General features: G+C 55.6%; 1 protein-coding gene across 9 annotated transcripts in view; it reads right to left on the minus strand.

Annotated features, from left to right (window-relative positions):
- RFX2 (regulatory factor X2) overlaps positions 1 to 19,908 on the minus strand; it is a 72,571-nt gene that overhangs the window by 1,633 nt on the left and 51,030 nt on the right. For 4 of the 9 annotated variants that reach the window (XM_037018355.2, XM_037018353.2, XM_073220521.1 and 1 more), the window contains 12 exons: positions 13,510 to 13,584; positions 9,622 to 9,803; positions 8,242 to 8,361; positions 7,560 to 7,744; positions 6,569 to 6,687; positions 6,164 to 6,276; positions 5,748 to 5,902; positions 4,527 to 4,624; positions 3,600 to 3,749; positions 2,844 to 3,052; positions 1,496 to 1,649; positions 450 to 492 (listed from right to left, as the gene is read on the minus strand). In XM_037018355.2, the coding sequence (XP_036874250.1) occupies positions 450 to 492; positions 1,496 to 1,649; positions 2,844 to 3,052; positions 3,600 to 3,749; positions 4,527 to 4,624; positions 5,748 to 5,902; positions 6,164 to 6,276; positions 6,569 to 6,687; positions 7,560 to 7,744; positions 8,242 to 8,361; positions 9,622 to 9,803; positions 13,510 to 13,584 (1,603 nt within the window). Of the gene's footprint in view, positions 1 to 449; positions 493 to 1,495; positions 1,650 to 2,843; positions 3,053 to 3,599; positions 3,750 to 4,526; positions 4,625 to 5,747; positions 5,903 to 6,163; positions 6,277 to 6,568; positions 6,688 to 7,559; positions 7,745 to 8,241; positions 8,362 to 9,621; positions 9,804 to 13,509; positions 13,585 to 13,787; positions 14,431 to 19,908 lie in introns of those variants that run through there. The other 5 variants (XM_037018356.2, XM_073220524.1, XM_073220522.1 and 2 more) reach the window with 4 other exon arrangements.

The raw sequence follows: 19,908 nt of genomic DNA on the forward strand, positions 1-19,908 counted from the left end.
AGAGAGGGGCCTGCTGTGGACAGGCAGGGCTGGGGGGCTGGCCTCCCGTCTGCGTTTGCCTGGTCCTCCCCAGCCAGCCTGTAGCACCAGGGGGTTCCATACCCAGGCCTCCCAACCAGGGCCGTTCACCCCAGGGTCCCCCTCAGAGGGTGGTCCTCCCACCCTCCCAGGGCAGGAAGTGGGGTGGGCTGGAGGCTCTGCACTGGCCCTCCAGATGTGGCTGCAGGTGGCCAGGGGCAGTGGCCCTGCTCCTCAGGGCCTGGGGGGTAGGACTAAATGTCACCCCAAAGGACTACCCACCAGGAGGGGGTGACACAGCTGCTCCCTGAGCCCTGGCTGGGGCCCATCCTGCAGAGGCCTGTCTGGACGTGGCTCCCAGAGGCCCCCACCCACTCCACCAGGGGGAACAGCCCCTGGACTGCCCAGGGGAAAGCCATCCACAGACCCACCTTTGTCAAGCAGTGTCAGCGACAGGGAGGCTAGATGGTTGAACTGGAAGAGAGACGCCCAGAGTCAGGCCCCCCAGGGCAGGTCCTGTGAAAGCTAAAACGGGCTCTCACTCCTAAGTGACAGGGTCGGGGGTACACCCTGATGCTGGGGGTGTCCCCTCTGATGCTTTCTGAGATGCACCTGGGAGCTGTGGAGGCTTAGGGGTCCTGACTGCTCAGGCCAGCAGGGAACAGGGGCTGTGACACCATGTATCACAGCTTATTACGTACTAAAACCTCGCTTCTCACTACCCCATGAGACCCAGCAATTCCACTCCTAGGAATTTACCCAAAGAATGAAAACAGCAGTTGGAACAGAAGCGTGTATTGTACCCAAATGTACACAACAGCAGCACTATTCACAGAGCCAGTGAGTGGGAACAACCCACTGCTGATGGATGCATGGGCATGACATGGCCCAGCCACACACGGAGCAACACGCAGCCACAAAAAGGAGTGGGGTCCTGCCAACGTGCTACACGTGGACAGACCCTAAACACATGGTGCTCAGCGAGACGCCAGACACAGGTGGCCACATGGTGTGTGACCCCATTTCTGTGAAATGCCCAGAACAGGCAGATCCACACAGATGTGGGTTTGTTGGTGCAGGGGGCTAGGGAGGGGGCTTCTCTTCGGGGCGATGGAATGTTCTGGAATTAGAGGTGGTGGCTGCACAACTCTGTGAAATGCACTAAATGCCAGTGAATTACTCACTTTGAGATGTTTACAATGGCAAGTTTTACGTCACATGTATTTTAGCACAGTAGGACCCCCACAGGGTGGGTGCTTGAGACCTCCGTCTGGAGGAGGAGTCGTTCCCAGGGCCGCAGGGGGGAGGCAGGGGAGCCAGGATCTGGGCCCAGGTCTGGGGGCTCCGGCACGAGACCTCTCCCCACCGCCCGGCCTCCTCCTGTGCTTCCTCCCTGGGCCGGCACGTGTCCTGCACGGCGCACTGCCCTCCTCCCAGGGGGCCGCCCTGTGGCCCACCACGCTTCCTGGGCCCTCACCTCTCCCATCATGGCAATCGGTGTCTCTCCTGTGGCCTCTGCCACACGGTGCTCCACCAGGTAGAACATGTACTCGTCGTAGAGCAGGCGGATCAGGTGGAAGGAGCCGAAGCTGGCCGCACTGCGCAGCGTGAGGTCACGGATCACCATGGAGCTGGGGGTGGCAGGCAGCGGGTGGGGGCTTTCCGGGGAGCACAGAGCCCCAGCAGGCAGTCGAGCCGGGCTTTTCTTCCACTCCTAGGTTGTCTGAGGCCCCTGAGCCCTGCAGGGGCCTGCCAGCTGCCCAGACCACCCCCGAATCTGGTGTGACAAGTGGGGACAGGCAGCCAGGAGGCAGCAGAGAGGTGGGCTCGAAGCCAGAGGCCATGGAGCCACGGAAGTGAGGGCCTGTGCCGCACGCCCGTGGGAGTCTTGTCAGCGCACGGCTGCCTCCCAGCGGTGGCCTCTCCTGACCTCCCCTCACTCAGGAGGCTGCCCCGCAGGGGGCCTTCCCTCCCCCATCTAAAGCGGGGCTGGCCACCTATGGCCCCGAGCCAGCCCCACGCACAGCCTGGTTTTGGACAGCCTATGAGCTGGGAGTGATTTTACAGTTTTAAATGGTCGGGAAAAAAGTCAAAGAATTATATTTTACAACCCAGGGATAGTACCCAAACTCCACATTTCAGCGTCCGTAAAAAGTTTTATTGGCATGTGGCCATGCTGTGTGCCAATAAAAGTTTATTACCCAAATATACTTATTATCTGATTCTTCACAGAAAAAGTGACCCAATCTGCCAGCCCGTCCTACAGACTTCAGACTTGCCAGGCCCCACAGTCATGTGGGCCTGTTCCTTGAAAAAAAATCTCTTTGTAGATGCAGTATATACTGACAATTTATATGGTGACATATAACTGTGTTTTCAGAGGCACCTAGAAGATATAGGCCCCCGGGCACTTGCCTGGCACCACTCCTGGGGAGCCGGCGCCGATTTCCTCCTCCGCTTAGACTTGGCAGTGCGCAAATCAAGGCCGAGGGTTGCTTCAGGGGTGAGGGCCCTTCAGGGGCTCACTGACCTAATCGCCCTCCTCACCCCATTTCCCAGACTCCTGCGTTCACCTCCCATCTGCCGTCATCTGCTCCCTTAGGGCCTTGGGGGTTTCTGCCTTTTAAAAACGTCCTTTCCTGTCCCTTTTTGGGGGTTCTCTAGCGAGCGGACATGAACACATGTGGGGGCTGCCGCGCCTCTCCTGAGGGCCCCACGGTGGCCATCTCCATCCTCGGGGCCTGTGCCCTAGTCTTAGGCCCTGGGGCAGGGGAGGGGGTGGCTCGGCCAAGATGAGGCCTCCGCGAGACCCAGAGAGGACCTACCTGTAGAAGGACCACTTCAGCAGGAACTGCCGGGCAGCCCTGGGGAATCTGGGGCTGCCTGCGTGCTGCTTCAGGGCCTGGGTGACCACGTTGTCGAGCCAGCGGGCCCACTGGTCCAGGGAGCTCTGCTGCTGCAGGGTCAGCTTGAAGTCCTGCTCCAGCCACTGCACCACCCCGTCCTCACACTGGCACACCCACGAGGCTTGCTCCTGCGGGGTGTCTGGGTCAGGACGGGGGGCAGCTACAGCCCCCATACCAGGGACCCTGGCCGACCATGCCGTGGCCTGAGCACAGCTCAGACAGGGACAAACGGGCATCCAGAGGGGGACCTAGCCCCTCTGGATGTCCGCATGTCAGTCCAGGCTTCCCAGATCTGAGCTGTGCCTTCTGTTCACTTCTAAGCACCCCCTCTTCTAACTGTACTGGTCTACATACTGGGTACACTCAGGGCCTGAACTGGAAGTCGATAGATTTGCTGATGCCTGTACTTCTCCAAGCAGAGGAGAGAGCCACGAAATGGCAACGGGAAGGCAAACTTTAAAGAAAATGAACAAAGGCTTTGGTCCCAGCACCTGGATGCCGGGGATCCAGGAGGTCACGGAGCGCTGGCCTGGGGTCCCTGGGTGGACCTGCTTCATGCAACAGAAACCTGTGTGCCAGTTTTTGCTGTGGGCTGAATTCTCTGGGTCTGCACATTTTCCGAGGGGTCGGAAGGCTAGGCTGGCGGGGTGGGGGCCAAGCGCTAGAGAGAGTCACCTGCACGTTGGCGAAGTCCACACGGTTGAGGTCGCTGAGCATCTGGTTGATCTGGGAGGTGTTCTGCAGCACTGCGCGCGCCGCCTGAGCCAGGTGATTGAGGGACGTGTATCTGCGCAGGGTCTGGGCGAAGGCACTGACCACCGCAACCTGGGCAGGGCGGCAGGGAGGGTGAGCCCCGCACACGTGGGAAGGCGCCTCTTCCCCTCGGAGGGACCGGGGCCCAGGGACGGTGGGGGTGGCAGGGAAGAGGCTCAGGGGCCTAGGCAGGAGAACAAGCAGAGGATGCGGGCATCACAGGCACCACGCAGCATCGCGGCCCAGTCTCCTGCCCACCCCAGAGCACCTCTGGCTCTCGGGCGGTTGGTGAAAACATTCCCGGGTGACACTGGACCAGACTTTGTGGGGTGTGGCCTGGAAATCTGCATTCGAACAACCATCTGGGCAGGGCTCCTGCAACCTGGAGCCTGGGGTCTCCGGCCTGACCCGTCAGGTCCCGACTGTGGGCCGGCTGGCTGACCAGGGCTGGGGTCCGGCCTCAGCTGCCAGCAGCAGCCCCTCAGGAAATGCTCATGAGGCCCTCCTTTTTGGCACGTAGGCCACATCTCCACATTTTAGTTTCTGATTTGAGGCCAACCCTATTGTGATGAGGATGATGGTCGGCAGACGAAACCCGCTCCTGTGATGAGCACAGGCCGCTGTTTTGAGTCTGCCCAGCTGTGTCACAGCAGACGGCGCCCTCGGTCCTGGCCTCGCTGCCAGCCCCCGCCCTCAGTCAGCGGCATTCCCGGGGGCTTCCTGTGGGCCCGACGGGAGCAGCTGCTTTCTCTGGGGCCCAGTGGTGCCCAAGTTCCCCGGGAGTGGCACAGGGGGACCCCCCACTCTGAGCCCTCTGCCCCCCTCCCCCCGCCCTCCCCCCGCAGTTACCTTGGTCTGGATGACCTGCTGGGGGAAGTCGCTCATGGCATTTGTCAACCAGCCTTCCAAGCTCTTGGCAAAATTGCGGATGGCCTGTGTCAAGGTACCTGGGAGAGCGCACGCATGAAAATCAGCCACCCTGAAGACCACACAATGCAGAGGCCACGAGGGGCGACTGGGGAGCACAGGGACACGGGGACAGGAACAGGAGGGGCGAGGGACCGGGCCGGCACAGCGCCCGGCTCTGTTCGCCCTCTGCCTGTGCTGGTGACTCTCGCCCGGCGATCCTGCCCCCAGGGGACACCTGTGGTTGTCACAACTGGGGGACTTCTGGCATTGCAGGGTGGGGCCCAGAGAGGCTGCTCAGCTCCCCCAGTGCCCAGGACACCCCCAGAGAACAAGCTCCAGAGCAGAAGGAAGAAGCCCTGACACACAGAGGCGTCTAGCCACTTCCACATTTATTTTCAGACAGTCTTGCCAAAAGAAACCAATATAGGACTACTTAAAAAAAAAGAAGAAAAAAACTTCAAAAATGTAAAAAGAAATATACCCTGAAATTAAACCTTAATATGGAGACTGACTGCACTGACCCATTCCAGGCCAAGGGGAAAGACAATCCTGCTTTTTCCCATTTTCTGGCACAAAAGCAGTGAGTGGGTGGTGCATTAATGGAGACCAGGGAGGGTTTCCCCAGCGCTGGCGCCAGATACAGAGGTACACGTCACCTGCCGGGTGTGGCCATAGGCCGCTGCACTGCCTCACTGGGACACAGCCTCCACCCTCAGGTTAAGGGGGTCCCGGAGGGGTCCTGTAAGTGAGGGGCTGGCACAGGCGTCCCCTGGGGGTGGCGATGTCATTGCCATGGGAGGCCATGCGGCCAGTCCCAGAGGCATGGGGGGGCAGAGCCCCTGGGGAGCACAGAACACTATTTCACTTCTTTCCCCTTCCTCAGTTGAGGCTGCTGAAATCTGGAGAAACGTGTAAAATCCACCCTTTGAGCAGAAGAATGTCAGTGTCGGAAGCGGAGTGCAGCAGGGAAATGGGCTGAAACCCGGTCCAGACCACCCTGAGGCTCCAGCAAACGGGGTGGGCTGGGGGGCTGCCCTGGGACCCTCGGGGCCCTCCTCCTTCCGGGTGTGTAACAGGGCTGATCTGCCGGTCTTCCCGTGAACTCTGCCCCCATCCCACGAGGGGCAGCAGTGGGAGGCGGCACGCAGCCGGGCTGCTCACTGGGCACGGGCCGCAGCACGTCGGGAATGAGGGTTTCCACCAGGGCCTGGTACAGGATGTGGTCGCAGCTCCGCATCCACTTGAGAATGGGGTCGCACTTGCACAGGGAGACCAGCTTGTCCTTTGGGAGGACGGCATCTTCGGGGTCCTCGTCGCTGTGGGAACCGGGGGACCGGGTGAGCCACTGTACCCGGGCATTCCCCACACCTGTGGCCAGGGTAACTTCCGGCGATCGTGTGGTGCTCTCTAAACACCCCCCCTTCCCACTGCAGGGAGCAAGCGGGCAGTGGGAACGACAAGCCAGCAGTCAGACGTACAGACATGACACTGGAAGGGTGGCACCTTCAGCCGCAGGTCATTGTGTGGTGTCCGCAGGCTGGGCCACAGGGTAGACCCGGGGCGTCTGGGCCACTTACCTGGCAGGTAGAGAGGTGGGGCCGTTGCCGGAGGACGCTTTCGAATTCCAGAAGGAAATCCACAGCTTCTCAATGTAGTGGAACTGGAGATTCATCACAACACCTAGAGTTGCCTAGGAGCAAACACAGCCAGTCACACTCACAAACGTGCACGTTAAAAAGTGTGCACATCACATGTTGCCAGAACATGCCAAGCAAGCAGCGGCGATGCGGGCTGCAGTGGGGTCATTTGAAAGCCAGAGAGGACCAGAGGGGACACAAGGTTGCGGAGGGAGCCGAGTGTGCTCAGAGCGCAGAGCCCAGCTACCCGCGCCCGGGGGGAGGAGGGGCGGCCCCGTGCCCTCCAGTCCCATGCGTGTGTCTGAGGGCTGGGCTCGGGGTCCTCCCGGGGCTGGGGGCGGTCACCTCGCAGTGCCTCCGGTAGGCCAGCTGCAGGGCCCTGACGTCGCACAACGTGAGGCTGTCCTGCAGCAGGACGCTGTCCAGCTCGGGCGCCGGGAACTCCGGGAAGGCGTGGGAGATGTCTGGGGGAGACAAGCGGGGAGCTGAATGGAGCGGCAGAAGGTCCCCACACAGAGGCCATCTAGGGGGGCCCGTGAGCTGGGGGACAATCCCCAGCACTGGGTCACACCACCCTCACGCTTTGGTTTTCTCAGGTACAGGGTGTGGTTGCTCCCCCAGGCCCCCCACGATATAAAGACACTGATGCGGAGGAAGCCCTGAACCCCGGGCCATCACCCCAGCGTGGGGGCCTCCAGGGCACCGCATCTGTGGAGGAGGTCTCCCGGCTGTCCCTGGTGACCCCTGGGGGAAGGCCTGATGACCTCTCCAGAAGACCCATGTGGGCAGGTTCCATCTGGGCTCAGAAGACACACCGAGAATGCAGGAAGGCACGGGCGGTGTGACCTCGTGACCCCGTGACAGTGCCCCCTGAGCCCATCCTGCGCTAGCTGCCTGCCCCGGAGGCACAGGCCTGGGGACGACCGAGGCAGCCCTGCATCCCTGGGACCCCGGGCAGGGAGACTCAGCTTTAGGGAGTCCTGAGCATCCAGAATATTCCAGGTAAGCAAGGGGGAGAGCCCGGACGGGCAGCCAAACCCCAAGCCGACAGGCTTTAAAACGCACCTGCTTCTTTCTGGCTGGGGTTTCCTCTTATTTACTTTTTTCCGATGGCCACTTTATACATTAACTTTGGGGCACATGCTGGTTATTCTAAACTCGCAGGGGTGCCACAGAAGGTTTGTCTAGGACTTTCTATGGAACGGGAAAGGTGTTATCCAAAAAAACTGCTTATGGAAAGCACCCCTGTGGGTGCCGCCGGTGCCAAAACCCTGAGCACGTGGAAGTGCCGGGGCCCCGAGCCTGCTGGGTGGGCCCTGCGCGGGGCGGCGCTCACCTATATACTGCTGGTGGTGCTGGCTCTGCGCGGCCATCGCCTGCTCCGGCGTGCTCTGCAGGCTGCTGTGCGAGCAGCTCTCCCCGAGGCTGTCCGTCTTCTGGGCCGGCCCGGACCTGGGCGGGGGCCGCGTGACAGCGTGAGGCCCCAGCAGCGCCACCCAGCAGGGGCTCAAAAAGCAGAGGCTGAGTAGGATTCGGTTTAGGGTGTATGTATGAGTGTGTGTCTGTAATGTTCCAAAACTTGTAGCCAAATACACAGAACACAAAATGTACGATCTGTGGTGAACCAGGGACTCCGGCTGCTGATGAAGGGCCCCGGTGGGTTCATCCACCGAAGCGAATGAACCAGCTGGTCCCGGGTTGATAGTGGGGGCGGCTGTGCAGGCGGGGCTGGGGACATAGGAACTCCACGCTTGCCACTCAGTTTTGCTCAGCCTAAAATCGCTCCAGAAAATGATGTCTACTTTCAACAAAGGGGGCTCTGCAGGCTGTTATGATGAGCCTTCATTCTCCCATGTCTTGGGGCCCGGATCGTTTCTCGAGCACAGGATGCAGACTCCCTTGAATGCATGTGCTTAAACTTGAGAAACATGTCTCCCTATGTGCCCAAGTGAAACCCAGACCCCCACTCCCACTGCCACCCCATAAAGTGGGTCCTGGGCTGCCCAGGGCCAGGTCACCTCGGCCTCTGATGGGTGGACTGCTGCCGCATGGCCATGTACTGGGTGTCCTCCGGCAGCTGGTTCAGGGGCGAGTCTGGCTTCAGACGGATCCCGTAGTAATGATACCTGGAGTTGCCCCTGGAAACCAACATCCCAGGGTGAGCACTGTGCAGATGCCCCGGACGCCAAGAAGGGCTCCCCTCCGGCGTGGCCCTCACTGGGACTCTGGGTTCAGTGTTCCTTGGACTGCGTAGGAAACGTCCCTGAGCTGCTCTGTGGTCAGAGAGGTTTAGGAAATTCTGTACACAACGTCTTCCTCTGCAAAGATTTCCCTCCTGAATTTTAGTATGATAAAGGCACTGAGAAGTCCTGCAGTGGGAAAACCAGTTCAGTTTTGTTCCACCTGGCATGGACTAATTACTACATTATTACCACCATCATCTGTCCCCTTCAATCACCTAGCAACATAATTTGGAAGACTGCATGGTTTGGGAAACAGGACATTTGCTTATTGTGGGAGAAACGGTGATGAGGGCTTTAAAAGATTTGGTTCAGAAAACAGGTCAAAGGGCCCTCGTCGGTAGAGAAGCACTGAGGGGCAGACACGGGCTCTGCACTGCCATTTCTCCTGTGCGGGCAACAAGGTTCTGTGGGGGGACATGGGTCCTTCCAGATGAGCTTAGCCAGTGCCGGGGGAAGCCTTAGCCTGAGGTTAGCATCTGGGACACTCGACACTCCGAGGGTGGAGGTCGGGTGGCCGTGTACCAGAGACCAGGGGTCCCCTCTCCTCTCTGCCCTTTTCCCCCTCTCTTGTGTGTCTGTCTGGGCGGGTGTCTATCTGTCTTCCGGATGTCCTCTGTGTATATCTGTCTGTCCTAAAGGTGGCAGGGAATAGGGTCAGGTTTGCATATACTCTCGGCTCTACAGTCTTGCCTTTTAAAGATGGCCAGGATGCCCACAGCTCCTGACCCGACCCCCGCTTGTGTGTGGTGTTACGGATCATGGCCACGCAAGGAATGGCCTTTCGTATGCTCTCCCCCAGGGAGGGGGGGGGGCGTCCACATCGTTCCTGGCACGCGATGCTCCCTGGCTGCTGATGGCCAGGCCAGGCCGTGGTGGCCTGGCCCAGCTTAGCAAAAGCATCACAAAACAGCAAGTCCCACTCTACCTGATAATCCAGGGGCTGCTTTTAAAAAACCTGTTATGAAAATTTCAAGTGAAAAGAGAGCCAAAAGGAACCCCATGCCCCGCCAGCAGGAGAGAACCGGGCCGCAGCACACACCGGGCCCCAGCTGGGCCGGCACTGCCCAGACTCGCAGCGCCGAGCTCCCCCAGAGAGAGGGGAGTCAGGACCCGGGGGCAGACGGGGGCAGGGGCTCAGACTCCCCATCTACCCACCTGGTGCCCAGCCGCCGCGTCCTCAGCCCCACGAACACGGAGCGGATCAGCTTCCCGAAGGAGGCAGCGTTCACAGGGTCCAGCTTGCACTCTTGGCAGTGCCGAAGGTACTGGCTGTAAAGGGAGCTCCTGGGGACGCTCACGCCTTCAGCCGTCTCGTAGTTGTCCAGCAGCCACTGGACCTGGGAAGGGGAAGGCGCATGTGTTTGCTGCGACCGCCCCCAAGCGCCAGCGTGCACCCACTGAGAGAATCACACACCTTCCCCCCACTGACCTGATGAAAAAATGCGCATCTACTGCCCCTGATTTGGGCCAAGAGATGCTGGACACGTTAATGACCAGCTTCTCGTCACCCATTTAGTGATCCCTTCAGTATTCAGGTTCCTTGACTTAATTTATAAAAATCTGCATGTGACTGAGGCTCTTAGGCTATATCTTCATGATCACTTAAACACCAAATACCTCTTAAACTTACAGGGATGGAGATAAATTCTGACGCCAGGGAAAAGAGGAAGATCAAAGAGAAGTCAGTGGCCCCACAGTAAGCAGTGGAGATGGAGGTGGCGGGAAGGACAGCCCAAAACCAGCCAAACCCTCACAAGGCTATGTGCGAGGCTGTGTGCTTAGGCCCAATGGCAGGCCGAGAGACTGTGAAGCCCACGTCGCTGCCCCCAGAGGTCAGGAGGGGGTCAGAAGGGTCTGAGCCGTGCACTCGGCAGCTCAGCCCTGCAGGCGCCGGGGCCCCGAGCGCAGTGCCTCTTGCTCTGACGGAGGGAGGTGTGATGCGAGAACCCAGAAGGCCCTGAGCAGGAGAGGGGTTTGCATGAAGGCAGGAGCCACAATCGCAGGAACCAGGCCTGAGGCAGGATCCTGCAGCAGGCTCGCGGAGGGAGGCGGGAGGTCTGTCGGAGCCACCACACCGGCCACAGACCGCAGCGGCCCCCAGATGCCCGGTCCCTTCTGATCGGCTTGCGTGGTCCTGGAGGCTCCTGAACAGGGAGGTGCCGTGATCTGACCTAAACTTTCGTGGTCACGCTCGGATGGCTGCCCCGAGAAGGGCCTGGAAGTTGGCGACCCGCGAATGAGCCGGTGCTGCCCTTGCTGAGTGGGGTGATAGCAGGAGGGCGGCGGGAGCACGGGCCTAGGTAGTGACGCCCACGGGGAGACGGCCCTTCCCGCCAGGAGCCGGCTGGGGTCAGCAAGGCGGCGAGGAAGGTCAGGAATACTGAAAGAAGACAGCAGTCCAGCCCTGACAACTGCCAGAGGCACACACCACGACAACCGGGAGCAATTTCTGGCCCAGGGGCCCATTGCACGAGGCTGTGTTCTAGCCAAGCCCCACCCTGTCCGTGGCTGTGTCCTTACAGCTCTGTTACCACGCCAGCCCGCAGGCGGCCCCCAGCCAAAGGCATGTATCATCTTTGGCAATCTGTGTTTCTTGATTAAAAAAACAAAGTCCCACCATCTGGATACAATTCAACTAAAACAGGTCCCCACACCCCCAGGTGTTAGAAGTAAGAGTTTATTTAGCAGAGAGTGGCTGCCTCCCCATGACAGCGACTGTATGGGGTCCCTGAGCCAGCGAGGGGTAGGGGCTTCTGAGACGGCATGTGAGGGGTGGCACGGCAGCAGGCACCCCAATGCTTGAGGCCCCTCTCCTGCTTGCAGCGGAGGTTCTTGACCGAAGGCGCCCCAGGCCTGGTGGGACAGCAGCTGCACCTGAAGTGCACCTGGGGGTGGAGGTGTTTTCACCCACTTCCCCTCCTTCTTCTGAAACAACCACCCCTCATCCTCATGCCACCAAGTCACGCCCAGATCTACCTCAGCGACCACACAGGGCCCGCCTCTGCCCATGGCGGGTTGCTCCCCCCAGCCCCCAGGCTGGATGCACCCCTTGGGAAGCTGGAGGTGACCCCACGCTGGCTGAGCCTGGAAGGCGCTGTCTGGCCCCAGCTCTGGGCACTCGCCATCCCTGCCCATGCCACAGGAGCGCATCGCGCAGGAGACAAACCCGGTCCCGCTGAGCCTCAGCGCCCAGCTCTGCGCCACTTCGGTTTGATCCGGGTGTGCTTCCTCACGCCTGCCCCGGACCGCACTCCTATCCCAGCTCCTGTTTGCAGGAGGTGCTCAGCACCGACCGTGTTGGGGGCATCACAGCCAGGCTTTGTCTGGGAGGCCACCAGGGAAACAGGCCCATGGAGTGCAGCCCCCCGGCCAGGCCCGTCTGACCCAGGGATGGGCTGGCCAAGGAGCCAGGACTGTGGCTGCCATCACCCAATGCGAGACCGGTGCCGGCCGCAGGCGGCCCCTCCAACAACGGTCAGAGTGAGCCCGGCTGGAGGCCGGAGGGCAGGCCTCACGGCTGACGGATGTGCGGGGCGTCTGCGGGACCCCCACCCTGTCCGCCAGCATGCCCACGGTCTTCCGCTCTCCACTCTCGCCAGCTGTCCAGTTTGCCAAGATGAGTTCTTGGTCGGTTTTACTCCAGTGTGTGTGGGTGGCTCCTTGGAAAGATCTTATTTTTGTTGTCTTTGATTCTAAGTCGCAAGCCCCAGACCCTGCCTCCCACAGCTCCTGATGGAAGAAGGCAACTCAGCCAATCACCAGGGAGGAACAGACATGAGGAGATTCTTCCTGCTCAGGAAGTAGGCTCGGGAACGTGAAGCCGTAGGGAAGCTGCCACAGAAAGTCGGCCTCCCAAGGGAAAGCGTTAGAAAGCCGGAAGACATCCCGCAGCCAGAGGCAAGCGGCTCGTGCACCTCCCTGCAGACACCTGGGGTTTCCTGCGGGCACCGCCTGCCTGGGGCTTGTGCCTGTGGCTGACCCAGCGCCTGGGCCCTGGAGGCCACCTGTGCGCTCTAAGCTGAGAAGTGTCTGGCCCCTGCTAAACGGAGATGGCCATCCTGCAGGCTCCTGCACACAGTGTGCTCTGAGTTCACGACTAGGGTATCTCCTCCCCAGATCCACCCACAGGGGTGACATCGTGGGCAACATGGAGGCCATGACCCACTGGGCTGGGGTGGGGCACGCTCCGCGGGGACCCACTGTGCGTTACTGTTTGCTTAAGGACCACGCATGTGACTAATCCCCCCAGTGAGCGGCCTCTGAGGCTGATGAGCGTGGGGCCCTGGGTCATGGGGCCTGGAGCAGCCGGCCATGCCTGTGCCAACCCATTAGGCACGGAAGTTTCTGGATCTTTTCTCAGCTGGGCGTCTACCCCAGAATCACTTGCCTTCTGCGCAACACCCTGCCTTGAGTGTCAGCCAGTGTCAAGGTCCTGATGGGGCCACAGTCAGGAAATAAAGACTCTTAGCCAGTCACCTGCTCCAGTCCCAGCCTGCCCCACAGGCTGCCCAGTGACCTCCTGGCATGGAAACTGCCCTCACATTCTCCTCGGGAGGAAAGTGGGGGAGGAAGATCCTACACAGCAAAAGTCAGTAGGAGTTGGTGGTCTGCACTTTTCTTAAATTACCTTCTTTCCCCCAAAATTGCTAATCACAGGAAACTTAGCTAAGAATCATCCTGGCACCCACAGTCCTGTGACTTTTTTCATTGTTATTGCTTATTTTAGTTATTAGTTTATTTATAATGCGTATCTGCCAGGCATTGTTGGGAGTATGTCACACAGATTCAATGACTTACCCCCATAGCCCCCTGAAGAGGCAGGTACTATTATAAGCTACCTTTATGAGCAAGGAAGCTGGCTTCCGTGGCCCATGTGGCTGAAAGGAGTTTTTGGTGGGTGTAGGATTTAAGTCGGAGGCTGCTTCCCCCCACATCACCATTTGAAAGGTGTCATTTCATTGTCTTTCTTTTTATTTTTAAAATGCCCCAAAGGTTAAGAGCACCACAGGGCAGGCCACCAGGGCAGGTCGACAACACACTTACATGGCTGTTGAGTAAATCGCTTTTGTGTGATGTGATCCCTTCGCTTTTTTGGAGGTTTTCAATCGCCATTTCAAGCTAAAGAAAACGTGTGCAGAAACAAAACAAAACAAAATGGAAAAAAAAAAAAGGACATCAGATGGTTAGCATCAGCCAAGATTTGTTTTTATTAATATCCAAATAATGACTCAAGCGCCTACAAAATAGAAATGAGGCTTGATGCGGGCGGGTGGGAGGAGACGGGTTAGGCTGCGAGGGAAAGTTGTGGCCAGGGGTGTCACCTCATGCATGCGGAGGAGCCCCGAGCCCGTGGGCACAAGCAGCAGAATGAAGTCACGCTGGGAACACTGGCTTTTGAGTCTGGACACGACACCTGCATGCGTGCACACGCCGCATGAAGACTGAGCTGCTGCGCAAGTTCAAGTGCAGCCACAGCCAGCCTCCTGACCGCCCGCTGCTCCCCATGCCCGCCGCCTGGTGCCAGGAAGAGACAGAAGAACCACAGACCCCAAGGACAGGTGGTGCCCCTGGCTTCTGGTCAGCCTGTCCCATCATGAAGCCCAGGGCCTCTCTCCCTCCTGGATGCTTCAGGAAAGTGCCACCGAGGCCAAGGACCCCTACGCATCAGAGGGGCAGGACCTGGGCCGGGCCAGTGGACACAGCACAGAGATAAGCTCCCGAATGCTTAGGAAGTGTGAGCTGCACAAAGGGGTTTACACAGAAATGAGAGCAGAGTCGCAGGGGAGAGTCTAACAGAGAGGACCTCCCGGGCGAGGGCTTCTGAGCTGGGCTGTAAGGACCCCACGGAGGCCAGGGGCTGAGGGGGTGGGGCAGGTTTACACAAACTAGGAAACACCCAGTTGTGGGTGGCCACCACCGCATTCGTACACGCTGAATCTGACCTTGCCCTCGTACAGGGGACGTAAAAATTTAAATCTGCGGGCGCCCACCACGAAAGGCCAGGTCCTGCAATGGAAGGAAATGCAAGCAAAGTGTTTGCTGTCTCTCCCCAAGCACCAGGGGAGACAAAACTTCAGTGGCACTTATGCAAAAAAGCAGATAGAACGTGTATTTCAGAAGGTGCCACAGGTCTGAACTCAGGAACAAGGGGTCACCGGCCCGCCCGTCACCTCTCCCCACCACTGCTGCGGACGCCCGCTCTCGCCACCTCTCATCAACTTCTCGTCACTTCTCGTCAACACCGTACTGGAGGGTCTAGCCAGGGCGATCCCGCAGTACTGAGAAATGAAAGGCATCCAGATCGGAAAGGAAGAGGTAAAAATATCTCTGTTTGTAGGTGACAGGAGCTTAAATGTAGAAAATCCTGAAGGATTGACAAAAAACTATGAGCGCTTATAAACAAATGCACTGAATTTTCAGGACATAAGATCAACACACACATATCAGTTATATTTCTAAACAATGAACACTATGAAATGAAATGAAAAAAATGATCCCATGACTACAGCATCAGAGAGAATGAAATACCTAGGACTAAATTAACCAAGGAGTTGAAACACTGAAAACTGTCAGACATGCCTAAGAGAAATCAAAGGTCTAAATAAGCAGAATGGCATCCTATGTTCATGGATTAGAAGCCTTCATATTAAGACGGCATTATTTCCCAAACTGATACACAGATTCAGTGCAATTCCATATTGAAATTGGCCATTAAACTTCCAACTGCTTTTTCAGAAATGGACAAGCTGATTTTAAAATTCATAGGGCATTACAAGGGACCCCAAAGAGCAAAAACAAGCTTGAAAAAGAACAACAAAGTTGTAAATTTACACTTCCTGATCTCAAAACTTACACTGTTACAAGTAACCAAAACCGTGCAGTGCTGGGATATGGGTAGACATATAGATGCACACTTATCAGTGGATTAGAATTGAGAATCCCAAAATAATCCCATACTTCTGTGGTCAATTGGTTTTTGGCAGGGGTATCAGGACCATTCAAAGGAGAAAGAATAAACTTTTTAACAAATGCTGCTGGGATAACTGGATAGCCTCATACAGAAGAATGAAGTGGGATCCTTACCTTACACTATGTACAAACATCGACTCAAAATGGATCAAAGAACTAAATGTAAGAGCTAAAACTGAAACTCATACAGGAAATCATTTAAAATAGGGTTATCTTGATGTCTTGAATTTGGCAATGGGTCCTTAGGTCTAACACCAAAACACAAAAACAGAATAAAAGACAGAAAATACTTGAAAATATAAACTGGACTTCATCAAAATTAAAAGCTTCTGTACATTAAAGGGCACTATCAAGGGAGTGAAGAGACAGCTCATAGAACGGGAGAACTTGTTTGCAAATTGGTTAAGAGTCTTGTATCTAGAATTTACAAAGATCTCTTACAATGCAACAAAATGATAAGATGACTCAATTAAAAAACAGGTAAAGGGCTTGAACAGGCATGTCTCCAATGAGCACGTGAAAAGATGCTCAACATCGCTGGTCATTAGAGAAATACAAACCAAAACCACAGTGAAATACCAGTTCACCCCCACTAGTGTTGTTTATTTGGCTATAAAAAGCAAAATAAAATAAGAGCAAGTGTTGGTGAGGATGCGGAGAAACTGGAACCCTCCAACCTTGCTGGTGGGAATGGAAACAGGCTGACAGTTTCTCAAAAAGTTGAATATAAACTCAGTTAAGCCACATGACCCAGCAATTCCACTTCTAGGTATATAGAGAAGATAACTGAAAACATGTTCAAACAAAAGGTGTACACAAATGTTTACAGCAGCATTATTCATAATAGCAAAGGCAGAAAAACTCAAATGTCAACCACAGATGGGAGATCAACAAAATGTGGTATATCCGTACATCGGAATATTAATCCTTCACCAAAAGGACCCAAGTAGTGATCCGTGTGACAATGTGGGTGGACCCTGAACGCGCACGCACACTGCTCCGTGAAAGACACTGGACACAAAAGGTCACATCGTACGTGATCCCATTTTGTGAAAAGTCCAGAGAAGGCAAATCCACGGAGAGAAACAGCAGATTAGCTGCCAGAGGCCGAAGGAGGAGGAGGGAATGAGGGGATGACTGCTAATTGGTGAAGGGGTTCCCTCCCGGGCGGTGAGAATGTTCTGGAACTAGATAGAGTAACGGTCACACAACACTGTAATGTATCGAATGCCACTGACTCCCATACTTTCAAATGGTTAAAACAGTGAATTTTACCTCCATAAAAAACACGTAACTGATGAAAAAACCCATTAGTCTCTCTTGCAGTTCGAATGCTATTTCACCCACATGTATGGTTTCATAACGCCATGCACCAGTCACTTGGAACATACTGGTTCCCTGCCCTCGCAGAGCTTTCAATGCTGACACACTTCATTGCACGGTACTGGAAAACCACACTAGTCTATATCACTACTAACCTCATTGCAAAGACACTAGCTCTTCAAATTCCCTATTTCTTCTGGTTTGAAAACACAGTGCCAACAAAATCTGTCAGTCATCTCCAGGGCCTGTCAGGCTCACGCCGTTTATTTTCGAGGCGTATCTGGCAAATCTCCGAGTCCGAACCACCACCATTTGTCTGTTATGTTTTTCAAGCAAAACAGCATCTCGTAAAACAAGTAGCTGGTGCTGCTCAGAACTCATTTGCACAGGGGCCTTTCCTTGGGACGGTCACGGTCCTGTGGCCGGCAGCTAAAGAGCCTTCTTTCACACAGCATATTAAAAAGATGGGTACCCGAGGATTGAGATTTAAGAAAGGTAGAAATTTTTACTGCTTCATCAAGGACCATGAAAAGAACTGTATTTGGTATTTCTCTTTACTTTTCCTTTTTCCCTGAGCACAGGATGGTGAGGGATGCAGTGGCTTCTAGAAGTGTTTGACGCCTCTGCCTTGGTTCGTGTCCTGCTGTTTCAACAATGTTGGTTTTGTACAATCAGTGCAGATATCGGCCCAGGGAACCCGGCAACTAATGGCTTAGAGGATTACGAAAGCAGTTTTGACCTCGTGGAGCCCCTGAAAGGGTCTCAGGGCACCCGGAGGTTTGCAGGACGCGCTTTAGACTGCTGAGGACCATGGAGTTACGAGTAATTTGTATCAAATACAAATTGAGACTTGCTTCCTAAGACCACCTTCAAACTCCCAGGACTGTTAAATAGGGTCTGAACAAGCCTGCCAATAGATACAGAAAACTACCTAAATGCACAGTGGAATCCCAGAAGGTGGCTCCTTGTCGGGTAAACATCTCAAGGCTGTGAAAGTCAGGAAAACACCCCCAAGCCCCTCCTGGCCAGACAGGGAGGTTGATGCCCTGCCGGAGGCGTCGAGGCGCAGTGCGCACATGCGTCCAGCAGAGGGCGCTGCGGCAACGCGTCCCCGTCCAGCCGCAGGGCACGAGGGCATCTCGCGCTTGAACTTGAAACCCCGGGAGCGATTCCTACTGTACGAGAAAAAACGCCTCATTCTGTCCGCTCAGTGGATGGAGAAATTAGTGTTTAGGCTTTAAACATGCTTCAAATGAATGCTTATTTTATGTTTGACCGGAATTTACTTTTTTACTCTTCAAAAAATTGTATCAAGGCGCTACACGCACAGGCACACAAGTCAGACAGACAGCAGGGGAGGGCCGAGGATGGCCGCGGGGGTGCCCTGGCCCCAGCGCCCCAGGCCCAGGCCGCCTGCCCTAAATGGTTCCTGTTTCTTGAGCTTCTGGTAGCATCCTTCACATGTTAGTATTATGTGTGCGTTTGCTCATCTATTTCTTGACTTAACCTTTTATTTTTGATTCGGTGCAGTGTAGCATGCATTCCTTTTCATTAACCGTTGCATATCATTTTTTCTGCTACATGAATTATTACAGGACTTCAAGCTTTCAGGGCTCATTTGGAAGGAGGCCAGAAAATGTGTAAGGGCTTGTGATCAAAGATACAGTGTCCTAAGAACCTAACACAGGAGCACAGAGCAGACAAGAAGGTTTAACGGCTCCCAAGTATATTTAATATATTAAAATTAATTATATTAAAATTAGCTACTTATTTAAAAAGTGCTTTTCCGTTCATGTGTAGTCATAGCAAGATGCCCCCTGACCTGGCACTGACTCGTGCCCCCTAAGGCAGGCTGCAGGGCGCTCCTCTGAGTTATTAGCCCCAGCCCAGTCATTCCATTTATAACACGACAACCCCTCAAAGGACCTTCCAGATAAGTTGCAAAGGGCCAGCAACACCGTGCATCTCCAGGCTGCCATAATTTGATATGGGACCAGGACTCCTGGGACTGGAAGTGCGGAGGGCGGAGGTTCCCCGGAAAGGCCAGAGGGAGGTGGAGACAAAGCCTGCATGTTTTGGGGCAACCCTCTGGCTCCTTAGGCGGGGATGTAAACCACAGGATCACACCTGGATTGCCCCGAAACCCCGCAGTTCAGGACGGCGTAGGAAGATGAGAACAGCGGGGCTGCTGCTGGGGAGAGGAGGCCGGCTTGGGGCAGTGGGGGCAATGGGGCATTTTTAATCTGTGTTTCTATTTTTACTATGCTAAGTAAACTTTTAAAAATTATGTCAGTGACATTATATGTACTTGCCATACAAAAATCTGATCAGGCCAGAGACACAGAAGTATCTGTTCAGGGCCAGGGCTGGGGTGGGGCCCATGAGGCCCGCAGGGCACCAAAGTCAACGAGGAGCTCATTCTCAACGTGGTGCCAGGGCAGGGGTGCCGCCTGGAGGGGAGCAGCTCCTTAAGTGTGGGGCCCTGGGCGCCCTGCTTGCCCTGCCCCACCCCAGCCTGCCTCAACTTCTCCCCGGCCCCCACCCAATTCCCACTCAGGAGAGGACGCCCTTACTGACAGCCCATCGCACACCTGACAGCTGCATTTCATCACATTCACACTTGCTTGAATTATTTTTCCCTCAGTTGTGACTGTAATAGAAATTGTTTCGCTGTTTATCACTTAATCTGCAGTAACCGTCTTTCTGAGCCAGTTCTTATAGATCAGGAGTTGGCAAACTTTTCCTAAAAAAAGCCAGATTGTAAATATTTTGGGCTTTGTGAGCCAGACGTTTCCGTCACAACTGCTCAACTCTGCCCCAGGAGCTGGGAAGTAGCCCCAGGCAGTATGTGAAGGCGTGGGCATGGCTGTGCGCCAATAAAACTTTATTTACACAGACAGGCAGCTGGCTGGATTTGGCAGGAAGGCTGTAGTTTGGCACCCCTGCGGTACCCCATAATTCTACCAAGTAATTGTAAGAGCAGGGACATGGGACAAACGTGATGATTAACTTGCTTAATCAAAAAAACATTTCTTTTCTCAATTAAAATTTTTTTTTTCTAATTTTTTTCTTAAAATTTTCTTCATTTCTCATCATCCTGCCTGTGATGAAAAATGCTGAGATATAAATAGTGTCGTAAGAGCAGGAAGG

This window comes from Manis javanica, chromosome 13 (assembly GCF_040802235.1).
Source record: "Manis javanica isolate MJ-LG chromosome 13, MJ_LKY, whole genome shotgun sequence".
NCBI lineage: Eukaryota > Metazoa > Chordata > Mammalia > Pholidota > Manidae > Manis > Manis javanica.